The sequence below is a fragment of the Malania oleifera genome, chromosome 4 (genome assembly GCF_029873635.1).
Source record: "Malania oleifera isolate guangnan ecotype guangnan chromosome 4, ASM2987363v1, whole genome shotgun sequence".
Taxonomy (NCBI): Eukaryota; Viridiplantae; Streptophyta; class Magnoliopsida; order Santalales; family Ximeniaceae; genus Malania; species Malania oleifera.
In genome coordinates this window covers 108,395,607-108,421,085 of record NC_080420.1, presented here as the reverse complement: position 1 = coordinate 108,421,085, position 25,479 = coordinate 108,395,607, and the positions used below count along the sequence as shown (strand labels likewise).

Genomic DNA, 25,479 nt, shown 5'->3' with positions numbered 1-25,479 from the left:
CCAAGGAGGTGAATAAACATACTGAGGTAGGTTCAATAACCAAGAAAAACGTGTCTAAATAATTCAAACCATACCCCTGAGTATATCCCTCAACAACAATACGTGCCTTCAAGCAACACACAAAACCATCAAGGTTGACTTTCACAATATATACCCAATGGAAACCAATCAAAGATTTATTAGGAGGAAGAGTTGCCAATTCCCTAACTCCCAAATATCATTGTCCTGTAATGCACTCATCTCTTCAACCATTGCATTCCTCCACCTACAGTGGGCTAAGATTTCAGAAATAGATTTAAGAAGGACAACATAGGATAGAGTAGTAACAAAACAATAATAGAAAAGTGACAAGAAATCATAGCAAACAAAGTTGAAGGGATGTCATGTACATGTGCGTTCATCCTTTTGGATAACAATGGGAGGATCAACATCATGGGAAATATGATCATCAAACAAGGAAGCCAACAACACAGCAGTAAAATCTAGAGGGAACTCTCTTCCTCAGAGCCGCCGTCATGAATACACCTACATATTAGAATGATCAACACGATAAGGACTCAAACTATTGGGTAGCGACAATAAACTAGAATCTCGACGATTTGGCAAAGGAAGAGACTTATTTAAGGTCAAAAGCACTCAAAGACTATGAGCAGTATGGTGTGACTCAAACAAGGTAACATCGACATTGATATACCCAAAATATCCACACTCATAAGGACGAATAATTATGAAACCACCATTAACACCTCTGCATAGCTGACACGCAAAATTCAATACACTTATTCATGAGCGGGAACGATTACAAAACAGCACTTAAAACCTCCACATAAATACCCATAAAACTTTTATAACCCCCACAAGCACAATAATGTGCCCATCAATGCCGAATTGATGGAGGGTCAACCTCCACCACTATAAAAAGGGACTCCAAGAGGAGGTAAGCATCTCATTCTCACTCACTCTTCACTTACTGTTGCAATCCGAACCTCCAATTCCCTAACTTAGGCAACGGAGTGATCCCCCAGAGTACACCCTAGGTCCTCCAAACCATTCTTGTTTAATTTATTTCAGATGGTCGCGGTCGAAGGACGGTTTAACAAAAGCCATATGATTCTTGGCAGCAATAGACATAAACAAAAAAGCGATTCAAAGTATAACTATAAGTTTATAGCAACAATATCTCTTTTAAGTACATGAGTAACCTAGAAAGACATTTTATAGCACAAGGATCCAACTTATCCACCCAGTGGTTAGTTTAGGAACAAAGGACACAAATCTAATGAGCTGAATATATGAGAAGGTAAACCAAGGTGCGAGTGACTTCAAGAATATGTCTATTTTTCCTTTCTACAACACCATTTTGCTGATGAGTGTGGGCACAAAATAACTAATGAACAACACCAAACCAAGTCATACAAGTAGTGAATTGTGTACTAAAGTAATCTTTAGCATTATCACTTCGAAGTATCCAAATTGGCAAACCAAATTAAGTCTTTATTTCAAAAAAAAAGACACAAAGTATAAGAAATAATTCAAAATGATCTTTTATTAAATAGAGCCAAGTCATCCTTGAATAATCATCAACAAAGGTTACAAAGTATCGAATACCCAACTTGGACACAGCCCCACTAGGACCCAAACATTAGAATGGACTAACATGAAAGGGCTTGTTGCCTGTTTATTGACTCGGGAAGAAAAAGGAACATGATGATGCTTTTCTAACTGACAAGATGCATTCAAGACTAAACACAAGACTCAAGACTCAAATCAGGAACTAGTGGTTTCAACTTTTCCAATGTAGGATGACCAAGGAGACAATGGATTTGAAGTGGTGTGGTAGCAGCATTGCAAGCAGTAGAAGAAGATAGCAATTCAAAGTGATAAATTCCACCAGCTTCATGACCTCTGCTAATCGTCTTTCTCATCTTCAAATCCTAAATGACCATAGATTCAAGGAAGAATGTAAAACAATTTATGGATTTGCTAATCTTGCTAACTGATATAAGATTGAAAGGTAATTTGGGAATATAAAACAAAAGAAACCAAAATAGAGGACGTGGGATTTATAGTCCCTATCCCCTTAACAACACTAGTGGATCCAGTAACAAGTATAACACGAGGTAAATTTTCAGGATGTTGGAGACCTATCAACAAGAATAACACACAGTAAGTTTTCAGGATGTCAAGGGGTCGAGAATAAATTAGGTATACTAGTGATATGAGTAGTGGCATCCGAAATCTATAACCTAAGGACTACGATGAGAAGTACTAGATGACAGGCAAGTTGTAGGGTTAGTTGTCTAAGCAATGGATGCAATGGCAAGAGAAGCTTGTTGCAATGCTTGATACTGAATTTGGAATACTCTTCCTCCACAATAGATATAGTATGTTGCTCCCCATTTGGGCCCAAAGGCGTGGAATCTATGGTGGTTGCATTGGCAACACAAGGAGGTTTACAGTGGAGATCTCAACACTGCTCAATAATATGATATCCTTATCTACAATGAGTGCACTTGCGAGGAGTGCTTCAACCTTATCCATTTCTTCCACCAAGGCCACTTATGGGCTGCTTGGTTGAAAACCAAAATTACCCTATGTGGCAACTATTGTGCTCTCAGAGCCATGGGTTAAAGCACTATATGCAAGGGTAGGGGAAGCACAAAGAATGCAAGAATAAACATCAACAAATGATGGCTACTTTGCACTACCAAATATATAGGATAGAACTGCTTCAAGCAGCTTTGGGGCTGTGGTTGTTAACTATGTGGTTGTTTTGTGAAATATGGAAGGGTTTTGATGCTTTTAAGAAAGGCAGAGATGGCCAAGGTATTTTCTAGCAATGGATAAGTTTCCTGGCAATCTTAGATTGGTTTCTAGGCTCCTACCCTAAACCCTTGCAGTTGATCCTCCTATATGATTGATTAGGTTTAGGGTTTGGTTTGGTAGTAGGGTTTAGGGTTTGGTATTGGTTTGGTGGTGGTGGTAGGGTTTAGGTTGGATCTTGCTCTAATACCATGTTGAAAATTTAGGTAACTCAAAAGACCTAACACAATGATATGTCTCTCCTAATATTTATAACATATATGAAGTACATTTTAATGAACATAATACCCTTAAAACATACCACTTACACACTAATAATGCTAAATGACTAAAATAATCATTAACAAGTGGATGTAGGACAAGAAGCAAGACCTTGGGAAGATCCATGTTGTAGGCTACTTAAGAAGAATTGGATTGATAATTGTTGGGTTAAATTAGTAGTTCAATGTGTGTTTAGTATTAATTATAATAGGATTATGTGTATTTGGGGATTGTTTGTAATATTGTGTAAAGTATGCGTATATTTGTAACGTAATGTAGTTTTATGGGTTTATATGTAATTCATGTAAAGAGGCTTTCTTATAAATAGTGTGTGAAAGCCATGTTGTAGTCAATTGTTGATGTATTTGAATTGAAGTACATGTGAGTCCCCCCGCGGGTATCTCCTCTCTCCTCCATTCCCCTTCCTCTTCTAGTTTCTCCATGGTTGCAGAACCTTGATGCCGCCCCTGCATCATTTGGTATCAGAGCCCAACCACAATCTCTTTCTTCCATTTCAATTCCCCCATCTTTTCTTTTCAATCTTCTTCTCCCCAACTCTTCTTCTCTTCTTCCTTTCCCCCACTATTCTGCAACTCCTATCTCCCTCTGCTGCAACTTCTTCTTTCCTTCTCCTCAACTTCTTCCTCCCTCCCTGCTGCTGCTTCTTCTTCTCCTCCTCTTCTTCTTTCCTTCTCTCCTTTGTTCTGTAACTTCAGCTCCCTCTATGCTGCTACTTCTTCTTTCTTCTCTTCTTGTTCTCTGGTTTTCTGTTCTGATCTCCTGCTCTGTACCTTATCCTTTGCTGCTGAGCAGCCTTCTGCCCTCTTGCTTCTTCTCTATTTCTCTTCTCATTCTCTTCTTCCTCCTCTTTAATTCTCTCCCATACCTCTCTCAATTCTATTTCTCATTTCTGAGTTCTGTGGCTGTCTCTTGGCAGTTTCTGCCCAGCAACTCCTCCAACCTCCCATCTTCTTTTATCCCCTTCAGTTTCTTAATTCTCTCTCTCTCTCTCTCTGAATTTCAGTTAAAAAGAAAAACCAAAAAGCAGTTCAGCAGTTTCTGAACTTTTCATAAATTCCAGTCATGTCCCCAGATTTCGAACACCACTTTCCGATGACCATCCTGCAACACCACCCACACCATCAAAAACAAAACCCCCCTGAAACCCTTACCCTCAAAATTTCATTGCCGTCCAACCACCAGAGGAACCCCACGCAGAGGCCAAAATTTCTCTGGTCGTCGGCACTTCAAAAACCTTGATCTCTTGTGTTTTTCTCATCACACCACCATCACCAATAAACTCCTCACCCCTGATCTCCCCTCGACCAAAGTTTCATCACCGGAAGTGCCTCATCAGCGGTGCACATGCCGGCAACCTGCAACTGAGAAACTTCCATAGTTTTCTGCAATTTCCAGTCTCGCGAAAAATTGCTTCAGCCACAAGATCTTGGATTTCCTCCAGGATATTTTGATCTGCAAGAAGATATTTTGATTGTGGACACTACATTGCAAGAAAGCACAGTAATTTTTAGCTCAAAACCCTAGAAACTGTCACTCAAGTATTAAGAATCAGGTTTTGTTGCTGTAATTGGTGAGTATTCTTTGTAAATGTGTTTCATTACAGCAGGACAATCAATTTCAAAGGTGTATTAAAGATTGTTTTTGAGAAATTGGGAGTAAGGCTTGTGGGAAATTGTGTTAAAGGGTTGTGATATATAGTTGCAGCATACATATATATATGCATAAATTCAGCAACATGGTGACAAATTATAGGACAAAGGAATGCCATTTATCATGCCTTGGGCACAATCTCAAGCTCTTCGACACCTTTCTCAAATGCGGAGAAAAAGTTTGCAAAATCATTATTGATGGAAGATGTCCAACGAATGTGGTTTCCATAAATAAAGTCACTTGAATGCAGCTTCATCCGGAACCTCACCCAGAGCCTTATGAGATGTCTTGGATTGATAATTCTTAACATTAATGTTTATGAAAGATGTTTGGTTCCTATCCAAATGAGTGACTATTTTGATTATGTTTGGTGTGATATCATGCCTATGAGGATTAGCCATGTACTCATTGGTTCTCCTTGGTTGGATGATTTGGGTGTGACTCAAGGGCTTGAGAACACATATGCCTTCCATTGTAATGGGAAGAAAATCGTTTTGAAGTCTGCTCTACCAAGTAGCCAAGACAAAGAATCTGAGATTATTGATCATGTCAAAGTTACTCAACTTAAAGACACTACAACTAAGGCAGTGAACGTGTTTGAAGACATCCAAAGTCTTTCAAACATTCCTATTGTAGAGTTTGTCACCCCTGATGAGTTCATTGCTGCTAATTCTCAAATCAATTCTACGGTACTGCCAATGAAGCATGGTTCCTTGTCTTATACAAGCACTAGCTTTCGAAGAATCCAAGTTTGCTTCTTAATTCTGATCCTCCCAACACTTCAACATTTGAGGCCGAATTTTTTCAATGATGCAAGCATCAAGGTTCTGCAGCCATGGAGAAATTAGAAGAGGAGGAGGAAGGGGAAGGAAGGAGAGAGGAGATACCAAGGGGGGAACCCACATTCACTTCAATTCAAATTGTTCAGCATATCTAACTTACAACATGGCTTTCACACACTATTTATAGGAAAGCCTAAACACGGAAAATTACACACACACCCCTAAAACTACATGAATTACAAACAAACCCCTACTTTACACAAATATTACAAACAAGCCAACAAAATACACATAATACTATAATAATTAAACTAAATACATAATAAACTACTAATTAAACCCAACAATTATCAATCCAATTCTTCTTAAGTAGCCTACAACATGGATCTTCCCACGGTCTTGCTTCTTGTCCTACATCATAAAAACCATCCCCAAAGCACAGATAAGTGCTTTTGGGACAAGCATGCATATTTCATTGTCCCTAATCCTTAAAATATGTTCATAAAGATTACAAAATTATCACTATTTCAAATGAGAAAACAATGAGGACCTCACAAGAGTATTTGGACTGTAGCAAATTTTTGTTGGTCAATAACTTGCAGATTTGTGTCTCTCCCAATTAATACCATATTAAGCATCACTTATCCAAAAATCTTGTAAAAAAAAGGGTGGGGGGGGGGGGGGGGGGGGGAAGAGCATCTTAAGCATCCCTTCGCTCCAACTTCTTCATTAACCCTCATCATCCACAGATCTAACATTACAACGACAATACAGTGACTACCATTACAGTTTGGCAGTTGATATTCTCCTACAGAATGGGGAACTTTGTTCCCACAGTTCGACACTTGAAATCTTTAGAAAACATGAGAAGTTTGTTCCCAAAGGCTTTTCTTTCTTTGTAGATACTGAACCTAATACCTTCTGATTCAATAAAATTTCACCATAGATCATGGCTAATGCAACTAGGCTTCAGATTTCTCCATTGACATTCACACTTCCTACACATAGGATGTAATCTTTACTCCTTTGATTATTCCACCAGCCAACCACACCTTCTTTTTGAAGATTGAATATAATTCATTTATAGAAGATTCCGATCATATTTAACTCTATTGTGTCAGCAACATGGGCTAATTTTCACCATAATACTAGGAACAAATACCACACAACATAGATCAATAATCTCCTCAAGAGAGATTCAGAATTGTTTAAATTTTAAAGAAAGGAATATGCAACAGGACACAGGGACGAGGATAGAGACTTTCTAACTACATTAGTGTCAATGAATGACACTAATGGGAAAGAAAAAAAAAAAGCAACAACAACAAGAATGGTCATAACTATGCAAGAACTCACTTCACTTCTCAATGCAACAGTTGCTGTCAAACGCTCAGCTGGATCAATTGCAAGAAGAGTTTCTATAAGTGGAAGTGATGATGGAGGGAAGTCTTTAAATGTCTCTGATATGCAACGTTTGTAAGGCTCTCGGGGCTTGAATAAGGTTGCATTCGGCAACTTTGACTTTCTCCAATACTCATCAGAGGGTGAACCGCATAGTTTGTATATCTTATGCAGTTGCTCCACCTAAGAGAAACAAAATTGAGGTTAAAATCAATAGAAAATGCAAATGCACTCGAGATACATAGCATGCTTTTGCATGAATTCTGGGAACATCATAAACTACCAGGTCTGCTCAAGATGTGCTATGTACTGCTATATTCAAACTTCAAATATCTAATCCGAGATGCATGAGGAAAATGATCATTTTGAATACCTCAAGAAAGTGAACCATTGACATGAAAACAACAAATGAACCAATAATGCAACAACGCTCCATGAATAAATTGGACATAAGGTTAAAGAATCCAACACAGAATGCTGATGCCCTTCAATAACTGATACATTACCAACATTATGTTCTATTATTGAGTACCTTGACCATTCTTTTTTTACCTTTTTGAAGTTGAATCATACTCGAAATTGTTCCTATGCTAGAAATTTTAGCTTTTGCATGTTTTTAACCCAGGCAAACACTCCTTGGTCAACATCAATCCCTCAATCAATATGTTCTCAAGTTTTAACAAACATAAACTACAGATGATACATGATAAATATAAGCAAGACAATAGTAAATAAAAAATAGAAAATTGGATATTGATTCAGAGAGTTGCAAATCATGCAAAATGAAACCTGAAATTTCAAAAAAAAATAAACCATAATAGCTACCTCTGTGCGACCAGGCATGATAGGTTTGCCAGCTAATAACTCAGCCAAAATGCAGCCTGCACTCCAGAGGTCCACACCTACACCATAATCAGTAGCCCCTAGGAGAAGCTCTGGGGGTCGATACCATAAAGTGACCACTCGACTAGTCATAGGGTGCTTGTGGTTAGGATCAAAAAAGGAAGCCAATCCAAAATCAGCAATCTTAAGTATTCCTCCATTATCAAGAAGAAGATTTGACCCCTTAATGTCACGGTGCAGCACCCCGCGGTTATGACAATGCTCAAGTCCAGATAGAAGTTGGTGCATATAACATTTGACCTGTATGGAGACATATATTTACGAATAAATATCAAACTTCCAGAAATCCTGTCCTGCCAAAAGAAAGCACACTGAAGCATGCCCTGATTTCTTCATGTAAAGGCAATTTCAAGCTAACCTGAGGCTCCGTAAACTTGATACCGGGGCTTGCAGCTAGTCCAGCCAAATCATGTTCCATGTACTCAAACACCAGATATAAACTACAGGACATCCTCGAAGTAACTAAACCTTCTAACTTCACTACGTTGGGATGATCCAATCGACGCAGAATGAGAATCTCTCTAGCCATAAATTTCACACTCTCAGGTTCCAAATTGTCAAAGCGGACCTTTTTTAGTGCAACAATTTTCCCCGTCAACATATCTTTAGCTTTATACACATTGCTATAGGTTCCTTGCCCAATCTACCATTGGAAAAAAAAAAAACCAAACAAGCAAAACAAAAAAAGAAAACCAAATGTGTTAACTAGAAAAACAACAAGCGGACGGAAAAAAGAATGCCATACATCTTCCATCTTGAGTCCCCATCCTGAATAACATTGCTCACCAATTTTCTTTATTTTTCAACCATAATCTTGCAAATTTAAAAGCATACTGCTCCATCATTTAGCATGGTCCATTGCTCAAACGCCAGATTTGCATAGGCTACCATTTAACACAAACAAGAATACCTACCTTATCAATTTTCTCAAAAGTGTCTGCACGTCGAGGAATCCAACCATTGATAGCTTCCCCAGCAACGGCAGAGAGCCAAGATGGCCAACCGGCTGCAACCTGCTCTCCATGAAGATGCTTTGGCAGATTACCTGACCTCAGATTCGTCCTCGACCTTCTTCTATCGCCCCGTGGCCGTCGACTCCCACCTTGCTTCTCCTCCGTCTGGGTCGCCTCCGCGACCTCTGCATTACCATGAGCCTCCACCACACCAACATCTAACTTCCCATCAGATTCCACCCTCTTCTCCTCCTTCTTTTCATTCTCCTTCTCCCTCCTCTCCTCCTTAGCCTCCGAAGCTACGCCCGAGGAGGCTTCTCTACCAAGAACACACCCCATTTGTTGTTCTTAAACCTCATCTCTCAACATGTTCATTCAATCGCTACAAATCAACCAGTACCCAAGTAAAAAAACCCGTTAAATGAGCAAATTACTCAGCTCTCTCCCTCTCTCTCTCTCTCTCCCTGTGTGTGATCAAAGAAACCACGAATTCACACCCCAATTGAGCAATCTCTGTACTGAAACAACCAAAAAAGGCGTGCAAATCATTGAACCCAATTTAGCAAAGATGATCCAGAACTCGGTAGATAGCCATAAAAGAATCTATACACACACACACACACACACACACGCTTGCGCGAGCGCCTGAGAGAGAGAGAGAGAGAGAGAGAAAGCGAAGTGGGATTATACTTACTTGAATTGAATCTTGAAGAGATTCGTAAGCTTCTGATAGAGAATCGAATTCTGTGTGAGCAGATTACTCAACTCTCTCCCTCGCTCTCGCTCGCTCTCTCTCTCTCTCTCTCTCTCTCTCTCTGCTCTGCTTTGCTCTTTTTGGGCTTTTCCGACAAGAGAAGGATTAAGCAACAGATCGCCGTTATATATGGCCGCTGGTTCCCGCAAGTCAAAACCTCTCCTCGTAAGGATTTTTTGATTAATAATTATTAGGTCATGTCGTTTAATTATATCAAATTTTACATAATTAATTAAAGTTTTTAATTTGTGAGAGTTCATGAGATTTAATCTAATCAAAATAACACTATTTTAATAATCTTTCAATGCTTTTTAAATAGTGAAATATAATTTTTTTAACTTTAATTGTTGAATTTATAGTTTACTTTAAACAATTCAAATGCTCTCTCTTTAATTTTTTGATAAATGCGTAAAAATAATCAACGACTTCTTATTTAATTTTCGTTAATAATTTCAAATCACATTATAAATATTTTTAAAGCAAAATAAAGATAGGATTAAAGTGCCACATTGTTTAATTTTCGTTAATAATTTCAAATCACATTATAAATATTTTTAAAGCAAAATGAAGATAGGATTAAAGTGCCACATTGATTTTACAATTTATAAAGATGTTTCTTTTTTTTCACAAAGAAATTATAAAAGTTATCGATTGTCTGCATAGTAAGACATCTAGGGTTACGTGCTCGTCTTATAATATTTGATTCTACTCCTTTTATATAAAATTTAATTAAAAACTAAAAATTTATTGTCATTATGTGTGCACCTAAATCTTATAAAAGTAAGGTTATAAGTTTCAATAACCTACATTATCTCAAACATATTCTTAAAAATCAAACTCAAAAAACTTGACTTAGATGAATTAGTAGCTTTTTGTAGAGGTATATGATCATAGGAAGAGACTGATCCTCCCACAACTTTTTATTTTTTTTTCAAATATGACTTTTTATCATTAAAATAATAAATAGGTACGAATATGTCAACATGAAATGATGATGATGATAATAATAATAATAATAATAATAAGTAACGGACTTTCCTGACGCTACTTTCAATAATTATATATTTATTTGGCACAGATAAGGGCTTTTTTTTTTTTTTTCATTGCACCCATTTTAGGAAAACTAGTTTCAATAATTATATATTTATTTAGCCTTGTTTTTTGTTATTATTGTGAAAAATTAGTGTGTGCCATATATGCGGACCCCACTAGCAAAAATAAATGGGTCGTTATGTAAGTCAAACCTTGGATTTCGGTTTTTATAAATTTACAAAATATATGCGTTGACTTACATAGTATCCCACTTCATTCACGTGTTTTTTTAGTTTAGTTTTATTTTGTGGTGGGACATAAACACTATGTGTTGAAACTTAAAATACATTAAGGACAACAATTTTGTTTGGCTATCTTGGAAATTCAGAAAAAAAAAAATTAAAAAAAAAATTACCAAACCAATAGACAAAATTTGATTTTACACATCATAAACACTTAATTTTTCTTAATTTTGAATCATATTAGAAAAAATCTTCACTTTTGACATTATTTGATATAGACAAAAAATACAGTAGAACGCCCCTAGGGTATGGTTTAGGTGGCAAGGTCGCTTCTTGGGAGTGCCGCTTGACGGTCAGCTGATGAAGCCTCCCAGGTTCAATTCTTTCCTTGGGCTCCTGAATTTACTCTCCTTGTGGTGTTGTGGGGCTAGCTCCACAGGATGTGGGATTAGTCACGTAGCGTAAAACGCACGTGGACACACGGCGATATTCAAAAAAAAAAAAAAATACAGTAGAACGAGTTTTCCTTCTTATTTTTCTTTTTTATAGACAAAGTTCTCGATTCAAACAGACCCCAAATGGTAAATTTTCATTATATATATATTATGAGAAGATGATGGGATTTTACTACTTAAAAAGGAAACCCTAGCATAATATTAATATAGTTAGGAGCTGAAGGAAGGCATAAAACAAAAGTAAAATGTATAGAGATGGGAAGATGGTGACTTGTGGTGAAAGTTCACATGAGTAGTAGCAATAGTAACAGTAGTTAACAACCTAAAAACTTAACATCACCAGCAGCAGCAGGACAGGAGCAGCATCATTTTGAGGCACTCCAATATGCTTCCCACTGGTATAATTACACTCACCATTATCATTGTTATTATAGCCAATACAAGTTCTTCTTCTTGCATACACTTCACTTGTATTGATTAAGAAGTCAAAAGGCTTAAAATATCATGAATTGGAATAAGAAGAAGTGGGAAGAGATGATTCTGCTGGGAGCTCTAAGCATCGGGCAAACAGTGACAGGGGGAGAGAATTGATTTTGCACCTAACGCCCTTCCCTCACTTCTGAGCGTAACTGAGACTCGAAGAAAAGGGTTTTGCTGATTACACAAGACGCATATATTAATCTGTACGCTCCCCCATTACATCCACAGACTACAGTATGATGCCGTGGCTGTCGGGGATACCCAGCTTCCTCTGTTGTCCTAATAATAATATCTTCTCCAATAATCAAATCCTAATTTGAATTTATTTTAAATTTAGATAAAATTCAGTCAAATTTTGTACTTCTATTACCATAAACGAGTTTTGTCTTCTAAAGGCGGTTCAGATGATAACCTCAAAGTCGTCTTTTGATTGAACGAACAAGATTCGGGTCTTGCGAGGTTTTTTTGAGATGGTGTTTAAGTGGAAAGAGCAGAGGGACAAAGAAAATATTATAAAAGAAATTTCTCACTTGATATATACATATATATATATAGATATATATATATATATGTATGTCAAATTAATTCCTATAACTATTCATAATAGTTCTAAAATATTCCTATATAACTACATATTATTATCTCAAAATATCATTATAATTATGTCAAATATATCTTTATAACTGCTCATAGTTATTCTAAAATATCTTCGTAACTAAGTAATATTATTTTATAATATCCTTAAAATTTTTAAGAATATAGTCGTGAAACAGGTCACGTTCATATGTGTGCTTATAACTGTTAACCCAATGTTTACTACATCAAAATCAAACAAAAAGAAAAATAATGACAACCATGTAAAATCATAAAGATCCATATTTCATTGCAATGTATTCCATTCTAAAGTTCTCAGACATGTTAAAATTCAAATCTTAAATTTATTTTTCTTAAAATCAGCAAATCAAATTACAATTCTACCTTTTCTTGTTTTTCGTGCGTTGCAGACTCCATCTGCCTTCTCCCTCAAAGGAGGATTAACCATTATGCCCCATCCCAAGGGGGCCAGAGGTGATATATAACCTAATCTGAACCTCAAAACTCATGGAAAAGGTTGAAGAACAGGCGCGATGACACGAGCCCACGTGGCAAGCACCGAGTGATTGTAACAGTAACTAAGTGAAGTCACACTATTACACTCACTCAATACCTGCAAGCAGACCCATATCATCATGAGCCTGCATTATATACATATAATAATTCTACAGAAGACATGCCCATGCTTACCCATAGTTTGGGGAAAAAAAATTCAGAACCGAAGAATCTCCTCTTTGTTACGAGGCAAAAGATGGAGCAGAGAGGCTAGGCAGAAGTGGGGAGGAAAGTAGCCTCTACAAGGAAGGATGTAATTTTGGCCATGCCAGTGGAGGAAACTAATAAAATGAAAAACATCAAATGCCAGGAATGAAGATTAAAAAATAAATTAAAAACATAAATCCAATTGATCAACCCCAAAACATTAAAAAGAAAAAACCTAACTCCGTTAATGAGTAACCTCTTCCAAACAAGCTTCTTGCAACCGTCCTCAGCAAGAGATCAGATAATACACTAGAAACAACTTCATATCTCACTGGCAAATTTTAAACTGTCATCCGGGGTAAAATTTTACAGGTAATAAGTGTTCAGCCAGTGCCTGAGATAATCCAAAATTGTTGAATTTGACAGTTTAACTCCAACTTCTCAATCTTCACTCTTTCTCTTCTTCTTCTTCTCTTTCTTCTTCGGCGTTTCAGTTTCTGCTTCGTCTGGCTCAGCATGCTTTCTTTTCTTTTTCTTCTTCTCCCCAACTTCAGCATTCTCACCATCTTCCTGTAGATCGGCATTCTCAGTCGAATGTTTCTTCTTTTTCTTTTTTTCCTTTTTCACCACCTCTTCAACTTCAGGTTCTGCACTGTTTGGCAAATCTGTCTCTTGGACATCAGATTTCTTCTTCTTTTTCTTGTCTCTCTTCTTTTCTAGTCTGTCAGCCTGAGAAGGCTGGGCTTCATCCTGCATCTGTACCACGACCATTTCTTCCTCTTTCTCAGTAGCAGTTCCAGCAGATTGCATAAGAACTGCATCTGCTGCAGGATTGTATGTCTACGTGGAAGCAGAAGTATTAATCTTATGGGCCTTATCAAAGGAAATGCAGTTAAAAAACAAAATGAAATAAACTGTTTGAACCTCAGACCTTGGCTGGAGTTATCATTGCCCCTGGCCCCTTCTTTCGGTCCTTGTCATAGACTTCAATCTTGGGTTTGCCTTTAGCTGAACCAGCAAAACGACCCAATTCTCTGCCTTCAAGATTCCTTAACCGTGCTTCCAGCTACAAATTTTCATTTGTGAGAAAAGCCTTAAGATAAGAGGAAAAACAAGTAAATCCAACCTCTAATCTGAATTACCTTGGCTCGATTCTCCAACCCCATAGAGTTATCCACACTTTCCCCAAGAGCATCATACCGAATTGCCAATGCAGCTTTAGCAGCAAGAGAACGCGAAATTTTTCCCTTGAATTTCGGGGCAGCCTGACCAATTAAGGATGCATGGTAGATAAGCCCATATTTGGGTGTTGCATGCTTTGTCTTCAGAGCTCTGAAAAGTGCCTTTTCAGCACCAAGAATCTGAACTGTGCTCCCAGGCTGCTTAGAAAGATTTAACAAACTGCCCCCATGGGCAATAAGGCGAGCACCCACAAGCTCTCCAACAAGAGCAGTTAGATTCGGGGCAATTGTGTTCATTCTGCTTTTCAAGTAATCATACAGTTGGGCTCTGTACTCTGAAAGAGACAAAACTTGGTTACAAAGGTCTTTAATATTCATCAAATCTAGCTCACTGATTTCAGTTCCCATGGATATCACAGCTGCATCTTTCAATTCCGTCTCAACCTCTTCTGGCAATATCTGTGTAGATTTGAACAGGGGAAAAGAATAAATGATCACTCATGTAAGAGGAAATTAAACAAATATAAGATATATGTTGATTATCTTCATCTTATTTCTCCAAACAGGATCATGTGATCAACATTATGTACCAATAATACAATCGCTGCCCCATGGGGGTCATGAGTCCCACGCCAAAAATGCTCATCTTCCAAGTCTGAGAAGTGATACACTGTAGGGAACTTGAAATCTAGTGCACAGGAAGATACTGCACAGCCAAGGTCTAAGCCTAGCCAGGTTTTAGAATTATGAAGTTCACAGCATGTGGTACAAAAGCATGCCCAATCATTAGATAGGAATATCAGAAAGTTGGTTCTTATTATTATAATAGACGTAACCAAGGGTTGACAGCCAATACCTCTGAGAAATCAAGATTTGCTGCATTTACTCTGTCACCCATCAGTTTCACTGCCTTTGCATACAGGATGTTGTCTTGTATAATCTTTGTGAGTTCTGGAAAATGCCAACCATACCATTCTCGTACCCTCATTGCATAAGTGTTCAGCTCTTTATCAAGATCATCTAACAAACCAATGGCCTGAATGATCATTGTATCCACCTAAAGAAGAACAGCAAGTGTTAGATTACAAGGTTCCGTGGAAACCTGATGGCATAACTAACAATCCAAGGAAATTTTAAACAGAAAGACAATGCATTAAACAAATAAAAAAACGAATAGAATAAAAAATTGATAAACATTTATCTTCAAATCTTGATGGCCAGAATACAATCCCACCCAAAAAAAAACCAAAAACAAAAAACAAAAGAGAATAAGGATTTCGAATAGACAAATAACATATAATTTATCTTGGAATATCTACTATTATCTACCCAGAAAGACACAATAGAGATAGAGATCCAATAGGTAAAATATGCAAACAAAATAACATGAAGTCTAGTTTACAGAATAATTAAATGGGAGACAAAAAAAAAATTACCATTGCAAACAGAAGTAGATAACTAATTCAAGGCAGAAAAAAAGCCAAACTTGTATTTCTCTCCTCTCATCAAAAAGCAAATCACATCAAGTGAGGCTTCCACTAATTGGAAAATCGACCACAAATGATCACCTACAGTAATCCAGCTGAATCAGAGATGACGGTTACATTCTAACATATGTGGCAATTGATGAAGCATTAACCAAGTCCAATCAAGCAATTGATTAGTGTAATTTTGTCTTAATTTATTTATTTATTTATTTATTTATTTTTCCTGCAAAAGTAGTCTCATCAGGAACCACAGATAACTGTTTCACATTTTCTACATGCAGTTTCTTTATCATGATTTTGCGACCAATAAGAGGTCATCAACATGCATCCCTAATAGATATCATGCAAAACTGTTAGTTCAAATTTCAAACAAATATTAATGAATTTTGATCTTAACTTAAACCTTTTTTTTTCTTGTGTTGGCAAGGCCTCATCAAGGAGAGTTACCTAATGCTTCACTTTTTTAACGAGGGGTTTCTTGATTTTTATTTTTTATTTTTTTCTCTGCAAGGAGTTTCTTGATTCAATCACCAAGTAAAAGAGGTCAACGACTAGATAAATATATAACCTCCAACGCACAAGCTCCGTGTCAATATGTCATAGCAGGGATCCAGGAAGGACATGTCGAAGAATTTGGAGAGGCTGTTTCTGTAATCCCCTAATATCATGCAACAATGTTAACTTAGACAAGTATCAACCACTAAGGATGTCTGTTTGTGTGTGCATGAAGGCTCAGTTCACTTTCTTCTTATTGTCCATCATAAATAAGAAGTTATAGAAGCAATGAGAATATTCTCTCAGCCAAAAGGTCACAAAGTTTTGTTGGTGAAGTTCTGCTATGAAGTCCATTTCCCACATAATTACCGATATTTCATTGCTCTATATCATCTATGTGCTTTTTACATTGGAATTTCCAAAATGTAGACATTATACTTCTCCCTGGCCCACTTTCCAGGAAGAGAGAAATGAAATTTGGTTACAGAGTAGAGATAACAGGATAAGGGTATAGTTGAGCTGAGTGAAGCTGAGAAACTGTCCTGACTGGTGTAAGAGTATTGACAGAATCAAAATTAACAATATACTCAGAGGTCATGAAATAGTACAAAAAGAAAACTAACCTTATCAGGACTAAATTTTAACTTGTATCTGGACAGGCTGTGGGATAAGCCCAAGCTCATTGGAGCCAAATCTTGAACAGCCAGACCAGAAATGAGTTCAGTTAACTGAGTTCTCACCCCCCTCATAAGCTCCATGACAGCATTGTTGTGAACACATTCAATTTGCTGCATTATGATAATTGATCTTAGATGGAACAAACTGTACATAGGAATAAAAGTGAACCAAATCACACAAGTATTAGCAGACCAGTTTCTCTTTAATTGCATTTCCAAGTTTAGAATCAGCCACCGCTAGCATTTCACCATCACAATGAGCACGCAAAAATTTGCGCAGGCCTTTGCTAGGTTTACTATCAATCAGCAAGGTTGCAGCAGATAAAGCTTCTGAGGTGTTCTCAAATTTAGAAAAAGCTTTCAGCTTCACTACCTGCATTGATATGAAACCAACCAATTCTAAAATTCACAGCCGAATTAAACCTAGAACCAATAATTTTTTTTTAAAAATTCCTAGATCATTCCTATATCGGGAAAATTCAGGACAATAGCAAATTAAGAATGAGAACTGCTATGACAGATTGCCTATGTTAATCCATGATAAGGGCATACAAGAAAACTTGGAAAAAATAAACATGGAAAGATTACAAAACCATATGCCAAGCATAGTGAGTGAATTGTAATTTAAACAACATATGTGCAATTTTAAACAACAAACAAAAAATAAGAGAAAAGATAGCCCGTGTCTTATAGGCAGCTTTGTAGTTATGCACCGTTTACTTTTTTTTTTTTATCAGGATTATATAATCACAACTAATGCCTCAATATTCCAAAGCCATCATCTCCACATCTATATATTTTTTTTATTTTAAAAAATGCATTTAACCTTATCAGCTTCAACACACGGATGTACAAAACTTACAAACACCTTTGTAACTATAATCAATATTGAAGTTAGCTTTATTTTGAAGTCATAAGAACAATAATACCAAAGTTAAGAGTTGTCTTGAAATCCTGGTGTTCAACACCCAGCCAACTTACATGGGCTAGTGAAACTAACACTCATGCCTATAATAGCTAAAAAATGGATGTGACTTCCTTCCCCATTTGACCTCCTGCTTTCATACTATTGTCTTTTGCTCCGACAATAAAGCACTGGAATTTTTCAATTATTGCAGCAAAACACTAAATAGGCATCCTACACTTTTAGTTTTTTTTTCTTTTAATGATTTTTTCTTTCGTTTTCCAGTTTTCCAGGGATAAAGAAAAATGATTTATTTAAAATAAATAACCCTTCCATTAAAATAACATCCTATCCCTCACCGAAGTTTGCAGCCTAGATATCGCTTAACATATTTCAAGAATATGCATTCTATTTCAATAATTACACAAACACAGAGATTGAGAGAAAGAGACAGTCAAGAAGCATAAAGTTGACCTGTCTAGCTGAGTCTGCTGTATTAAACTCTTTCCATAAGTCCTGCAACACAAATTCCGAGAATGATTAGAAATAATATCACACATATCCAAGCTAAGCAAATAAATCTCATGCGAATTGAAATAAAATACAACTATTAAAAGTTGAATATTTATTACCTCAACTTTAGATAACTTCCCTTCATCCAACAATTTAAAGAGCGCAAAGCCGGCCGGAGTTTCAAATAACACAAGCATTTTCAAGCCTCAAGCACAGCTACAAGTTAACACCTTTGTCAGCAACCGCTCAAATAAGCAACAGAATTATTTTTTTTATCATTTCAATCTACTTGCTCATAAACCATCACAAGAGTGACCATACAAAAAAAACTCATGAAATACCAGAGCCAACAGAACACATAATAGCAGAACAAAATCTCTCTCTGTCTCTCACACACACGCACACGACTTTAAAACGCTGATCATACAGAACAAATTGGTAGTTTTTCAAAGTCAGCCGTTCAAAACGAACTTACAGAATCAAGCTAGTTGAACAAACACTCAAAGAGAAAATCGCAAAGAATACACACAGAAAAACAGATGCCGACAGCTGGTTCAAAAGATAGATTCAAGGTCCCCGAACCGAAATTAGATGTTCGAAAGCGAATGAAGACATAAAGAACACCACTACTGAAAATCCAAGCGATTACCTCTTTTCTGCGCTGCTAAAGAAGGAGAGGGACTGGGAGAGAGAGAGAGAGAGGAGGGGCGATGAGGAACTAGGGTTTAAAGCGCAGAGACCTGAGGGTTTTATGACGATGGCTACCCGCCCCGATACATAAACGATATACCGGGCTGTTCATGGGTCGGGTTGGTCCAAAATTCTAGCCGATCCAAACATTGGGCATTTTTCTTTTTCGTTAAAAAATAACGGTAAAATACATTATAAAAAGAGATAGACACTCTTTAAAATTTAAAAAAATTTATTAACTGTTTTTAAACTTTTAATAATGTCACAGACTTTCTCTGATATTTTTTAAAAAGAGAGATATAGAACACCTTTCAAAAAACTTGTTCTTTAGTAAAATATAATAAGAGATTTGTACCTTTTTTACAAGCTTTAAGAAATATATTCGAAAATTTTAAAACATCAGGAGATGTGTATGATTAATATCTCACATCCCGTTTTTTTTACCAAATCTTAAAGGAGATCAGTGTCTATTACCCCAGCAAATAAAGACAATTATGACATAGTATAATCAAACACCTCCTAATCCCCACCTCAATTTAAAAAATATAACAAGATCTTCTCAAAAGAAATTGAACTTTCGATCTTCCTGTAGTGAGTCAATATATGAACCACCTGGCCAAAACTCAAGTTTATGAAACTCACAATTTAGTGAATAATAACAATAGGTTTTCAATTCAAAATTAAATTAAACTAATCTAAAGAGGTGTTTAGATTATAATATCAAAAATATTTTCATAACATGACATTCTCTAGAATTTTATTTTTAGAAATGGACTGTCAAAATATTTTTTGTTTGACTAGTTGGAATATTTTCAAAAGTGTATATATAATTTCAATATCAATGTTTAGTTCAACATGAAAATCCAAGGAGCATCTTGACATGTATGTAATTTATAAATTAAAATTAATTATATTTTGAACAAAAAAAAACCTTCTAAAACTACATGCTTTAATTAAACTCATGTCCTAAAATTTTAACAATCATGGATATTAAAAGATTTAACACTTAAATAATCAATTAATTGAAATAATTGAGAGCAATACAATATAGTATCTAAATGCTAACTATTTTACTAAATATTATAGCACATAATTTTATTTATATTTTAATAATAATTTATTATTTTAAATGTAAAAATAGAGTATGATAATATTATATTAGCGGACATTGATGTCCAACCATCAAAATAGTGAGGATAATTTGGTCCAATTTCAAGAACTATGATTTCAATGGGAATTTAACTCCCATGAAATTTATCCTTTCCAAATGGTAGGAATAGGATACCATGTTTTGTTGTTTTTGGTCCCACATTGGTAGAATAGTTTCACATTAGTATAAGAAGTTGTTTTGAATTTTTTGTATTATTGGTCCCACATTGGAGAGAATGTTTTTTTGGACTTGAGATTGAAACTATATAAAGAGCTCAAATTTTCATTTGAAAAACATATCTCAAAGTTGTACTTTGTCAAGAAGTAGTGGATTGATTGTCAACGCCCGAGGACATAGGTAATTCTATACTGAACCTTGTTAATTTCTTGTCTTGTTCTTTTTACTGTTTTATTATTAGTTTCTGCATTACTTTAATTTCTTATATATTCAATAGCAACAGTTGTAGTATTGGTGTTTGACAAAATTTAGGTGTAATGACCTCAAAAATCTTAATATAAAATGAAACATACTAAATAGAATAGTCAAGCCAGACTCATGGGTAACAAGGACACCTGTCAATCACAGTGGAAACCTAAGCAACAGTAAATATAAATCACATTCTCAAAGTCATAGAATACATAATACCAGAGTCTACTGTAATTCCGTAATACTGTGTTTATATACAATCTCCAAAAGTGTCAAAATAAACCTAGGATCATACAACAAAAATCTCATGATCCTAGTACAAGACTTTCCCTCCTAATAGGGTAACTCAATAAACTCAATGGCGGCGACGCCCCGTCAGTCTCTCACGGTCTCCTGAAAAATTTATTAAATTCGAGGGTGAGACACTTCTCAGTAAGGGAAAATAAAGTAAATACAGTTGTGTGACAACATGAATATTTATTACAGTTATATATACTCAGTACATTTCATATATCTAAAAACATACATTATAACATGGTGGAATAATCATATACTTTCATATTTTCTAATAATTCATACTGATCATGAAATGTCTGTTATAGCTAATAATACTGAAAGCACGCCCAAGATGAATAGTTAGCTCATGTCATGTATTACCCCCCATGACGGGTAGTGCAGCCCGAAGGCGGGACCCAACAATGGCTGGCCGACCACTGTCGAGTCAAAAATGTTTGTAAGTATGATGGGCCCGCCACACCCTGGTCCGGACCTCTAGGTGGACGTCCACACTCTACTGAAAGTCACATCGACTATCCATCTCCCACCCCCTCATGGGATGGTTAGCACCAATCTGATCATATATATCTGATCTATAAGTTACGGTACCGTGCTCCTGAACTGAACCAAACTAACATCCGGGTTCTGATAACATATAATAAATGATATTATAGCATTTTTTATCATTTCATAAATACGGCCTCGCGCCGAAATCATTCCATATATACGGCCTCACGCCGAACATTTCATAAATATGGCCTCACGCCGAAATCATTTCATATATACGGCCTCACGCTGAACATTTCATATATATCATTCTAAAAATAAATCAATTATCATGTATTTTCAACATCATTTGTACTATAACATTTCATATTCCTGAAAACAAGCTTCATTCATAACAAAGTCACATCGTAATACATTTCACGTAAAATAATATTCATGTTACACATTTGCTATATAAAGCCATACATTGTATTCTAAAAATTATAATTTTTGGCATCTCATACATATATATACATTTCAATATAATAGCAGTATTTTCCCAAACGTGCATTTCCTTTGTAATATTCAGATATAATACATGCTTTTCTGAAAATAAATTTACTCATACATAATAATAAATTTGCATGGAAAATAACTGCTTTAATTTATTCCCTTACCTGGCTACTGAGAAAAGCCCCTATAAATTCTGGACTCACACCTGTAGAATTTCCTGATCAATACTCTGAAAATGAAAACTCATAGTACTAAACTTCAGTATTTTCATGCGAATATCATTTCCTATAACTATAGTAGGATCAAATTTGGCATAAAAAGTCTTACCTCAACTCAGGGATGATTTCCAATGGAGTTCCACCGATGATCTGCTCCAGCAGATTTGGAGAGAACTTCCCTAGGAGCGTCGTGGTGGCTTCAGATCCTCAAACTGGCAAAAATCTGGCCCAAAATCGAACGGAGAAGAGAAGGGAGCCGAAGGGAGAGAGAGAGAGAGAGTGAGAGATTTCTTAATTTTGAAGTTTAAATCCGGGTTTTTGATATTTATAGGACTGGATTCGTCGATGAGACACGTCACCTCATCGACAAGTCCTGTAGAAAGTTCATTGACGAACTTGCACCTTCGTCGACGAATTTCAAATTTCCCCAAAACCCTCTCTCGGTATCTTCTCATTGATGAATCTTGTTGTCGTCGACGAGGTCCTCTTATACCTTCATCGATGAATCCCCTGTATTCTTCGACGAGGCCCTGATAATTTTCCTTTGGTTATTCCTTCCAAAGTGCAATTTCATCGACGAAGTCGACTTCCTCCTTTGGTTATTATTTCCATTTCCCTTCCTCTTTATTATTTAAATCCCATTATTATTCGGGTTGTCACATGGGGTGCCCGGCATAACAATTGGTATCAGAGTTAGGTTGAATAGTGTCAATATGGAGGTGTTCCTCTGTTAGGATCCTTGATTCCACGTTTGATGCCTAAAAAAGACCTTATTTAAGTGAGTGCTTAGAGACCATTGCGGCTCAATCGCTCCCTAGAGATCGGTCTGGTCAAAATAAAATTTCATAGGATAAAACAGAGTAGACATAGTTGGTACGTACTATTCATCCTAGGCCTTTTGTTTTGTTGGTTACTATTGAATATATAGAAGATGACAGAAACTAGTACAACAGTAGAAGAAACTTTGTCCACACAAACTCCAGCCCCTTTGGTTTCGACATCATCATTAAAGACGATAGCTAATGCTCAGTTTGAGGTGGAGAAATTTGATGGTACCAAAAATTTTGGTATGTGGCAATGTGATGTGATGGTCGTCTTGTATCAGTAAGAACTAAATATTACTTTGGATGATAAACTAGTAGATATGGGTGACAGAGATTGGGAAACGATCAATCGTCAGGCATGTGGTACAATTCGTCTGTGTCTCGCTAAAAATCAGAAATATTGTGTTATAAGGGAGACATCTACAAAGAAATTGTGGAAGACATTGAAAGATACATTTATGACCAAGAGTCTGAAAAATCGGCTCTATTTGAAAAAGAAATTGTTTCTCTTTCAGTATCAACTAGGTATTTCGATTAATGACCACATAAATGCTTTCAATAAAATTTTGGCCGATTTTGTTAAATTTGGATGAAAAGGTGAAAGATGAGGATAAAGTCATATTGTTACTGAATTCTCTCCCTGATGAGTATGAACATTTGACCACCACTTTATTGTATGGGGAAGATAAAGTTACTTATGATGTTATTTGTACTACATTGATTAGTACTGAATGTAGAAAGAAGGATCAAAGAGTTTATAAGAAAATAGCAAAAGCACTAACAATAAGGGGACGTTCTCAGAGTCGTATGCCTGGAAGAAAGAGTAAATCTCATGAGAGACTTGCTAAAGATGAATGCGCGTTTTGTCATGAGAGAGGGCATTGAAAGAAAGATTGCCCTAAATTATAGCAAAAGAATAAGGTCAAAGCACATTCTAATGCCAATATAGCCAATGATGATGGAAGTGAGTTAGATTTTTCTCTTGTAGGAACATCTTCGTCACATTATTTTGGTGAGTGGATTTTGGATTCTTGTTATTCTTATCACATGTGTCCCAATAGGGAATGATTTTTAAATTTTGAAGAATTAGATGGTGGGGTTGTTTTTATGGGAAATGATAATACTTGTAAAACAACTGGAATATGATCTATATAGTTGAAATGTCAAGATGGAACTATTAAGACCTTGACTGATGTTAGGTGTGTTCCAAGCCTAAAGAAGAATATGATTTCATTGGGTGCCTTAGAATATAAAGGGTTCACCATCACTTTGAAAGATGAAACCTTAAAAATTAAATTAGGTGCGCTGGTGGCGATGAAAGTAATAAGAAAAAATAACTTGTATTATTTACAAGATAGTACAGTTATTAGTTCAGCAGCTGTTGTTTCTAAGAAAGATGTAGGTTCAGATACAACTAGGTTATGGCATATGCGATTAGCACATGCAGGAGAACAATCTTTGTAACAATTAACTAAGCGAGGTTTGTTAAAAGGTGCAAAGGTATGCAAACTAGAATTTTGTGAGCATTGCATTTTGGGAAAATAGACTAGAGTGAAATTTGGCACTACAATCCACCATACTAAGGTATTTTAGACTACATCCATACAGTTGTTTGGAAAAACAGCTTCATTGGGTGGTATGCATTATTTTGTCACTTTTGTTGATGATTTTTCCAGAAGAGTTTGGGTGTATTCTATGAAGCATAAAAATGACGTGTGTGATATTTTCCTTAAGGGGAAAAAATTAGTTGAAACTCAAACTGGAAGAAAGATTAAATGGCTTAGATCAGATAAAGGTGGTGAATACACGAGTGACCCGTTTATGAAGGTATGTCAGGATGAAGGTATTACTCGACACTTCACAGTTTGAGATACACCACAGCAGAATGGGGTGGTAGAGCGCATGAATTGGACTTTACTGGAGAAAGTTTGATGCATGTTGTCTAATGCTAGGTTAGACAAAAGGTTTTGGGCTGAGGCTGTTAAATATGTGTGTCATCTCATCAATCGTCTACCATTATCTGCAATAGGGGGAAAAATACCCTATGAGGTATGGTCTGGAAAGCCTGCTAGTGATTATGATTCTTTACATGTATTTGGTACTATGACTTATTATCATGTTAAAGAATCTAAGTTGGATCCAAAAGCCAAGAAAGCAATATTATTGGGGATAAGTGCAAGAGTCAAAGGAGTCTTTGGTGTATAGAGACGAAAAAAATGATTTTAATTAGGGATGTGACTTTTGATGAACTTGTGATGATGAAGAAAACAATACATAAGGATTCACGAGTTGAAGAGAAGACCAGTGGTACTCATCAACAAATGGAGGTTGAGACAATTTTGGGAAACCCAGTGAAAAATGAGACTACACAAGGTAACTCTCCAGTTACGGTGGGGAATAGTGTACAAGAAGAGGAGATTTCAATTCGAGAATCTTCACACCAACAATAATCAATTGTTTCTCAGAGACCAAGATGAGAAATTTGAAAAGCTGCTCGGTATACTAATATGGTGGCCTATGCACTTTCATTTGTGGATGATAATGTTCCTTACACTTTCAAAGAAGCAATGAGGAACTCTGAATCAG

General features: G+C 36.3%; 2 protein-coding genes across 5 annotated transcripts in view; both read right to left on the bottom strand.

Annotated features, from left to right (window-relative positions):
- Positions 1 to 9,730, bottom strand: part of LOC131152832 (probable serine/threonine-protein kinase At1g54610) — a 57,533-nt gene extending 47,803 nt beyond the window's left edge. Inside the window, exons 1-5 of one of the 2 annotated variants that reach the window (XM_058104715.1) lie at positions 9,489 to 9,730; positions 8,756 to 9,312; positions 8,200 to 8,484; positions 7,764 to 8,081; positions 6,894 to 7,121 (exon numbers count right to left, since the gene is read on the bottom strand). In XM_058104715.1, coding sequence (XP_057960698.1) covers positions 6,894 to 7,121; positions 7,764 to 8,081; positions 8,200 to 8,484; positions 8,756 to 9,133 — 1,209 coding nt within the window. In that variant the 5' untranslated portion in view covers positions 9,134 to 9,312; positions 9,489 to 9,730. The remainder of the gene's footprint in view (positions 1 to 6,893; positions 7,122 to 7,763; positions 8,082 to 8,199; positions 8,485 to 8,755; positions 9,313 to 9,488) is intronic. The other variant, XM_058104716.1, reaches the window with a different exon arrangement.
- A 3,480-nt stretch (positions 9,731 to 13,210) lies between these two features.
- LOC131152833 (probable nucleolar protein 5-2) lies at positions 13,211 to 19,087 on the bottom strand. Of its 3 annotated transcripts, none has more exons than XM_058104719.1 (9): positions 18,960 to 19,087; positions 18,430 to 18,526; positions 18,272 to 18,313; positions 17,087 to 17,266; positions 16,840 to 17,004; positions 15,091 to 15,291; positions 14,196 to 14,693; positions 13,985 to 14,119; positions 13,211 to 13,893 (listed from the first exon to the last, which is right to left on the bottom strand). In XM_058104719.1, exons 2-9 carry the CDS (start codon positions 18,505 to 18,507, stop codon positions 13,495 to 13,497), a joined length of 1,698 nt encoding a protein of 565 aa, XP_057960702.1. In that variant the 5' UTR covers positions 18,508 to 18,526; positions 18,960 to 19,087; the 3' UTR covers positions 13,211 to 13,494. The 3 variants fall into 3 exon arrangements, with proteins under 3 accessions (XP_057960702.1, XP_057960701.1, XP_057960703.1); XM_058104718.1 differs by lacking the exon at positions 18,960 to 19,087 and adding an exon at positions 18,786 to 18,944; XM_058104720.1 differs by lacking the exon at positions 18,272 to 18,313 and having other exon boundaries at positions 17,087 to 17,292; positions 18,403 to 18,526; positions 18,960 to 19,033.
- Between the last annotated feature and the right edge of the window lie 6,392 nt (positions 19,088 to 25,479).

What these genes read in the sequence shown, in the direction of transcription:
- LOC131152833 (XM_058104719.1), bottom strand. Translation starts at nt 18,507, where the DNA reads ATGCTTGTGTTATTTGAAACTCCGGCCGGCTTTGCGCTCTTTAAATTG. An exon ending in GGTTGGAGAATCGAGCCAAG is followed by an intron (nt 14,120 to 14,195) that starts GTAATTCAGATT and finishes GAAAATTTGTAG; the next exon opens with CTGGAAGCACGGTTAAGGAA. An exon ending in CAATGATAACTCCAGCCAAG is followed by an intron (nt 13,894 to 13,984) that starts GTCTGAGGTTCA and finishes GCTTCCACGTAG; the next exon opens with ACATACAATCCTGCAGCAGA.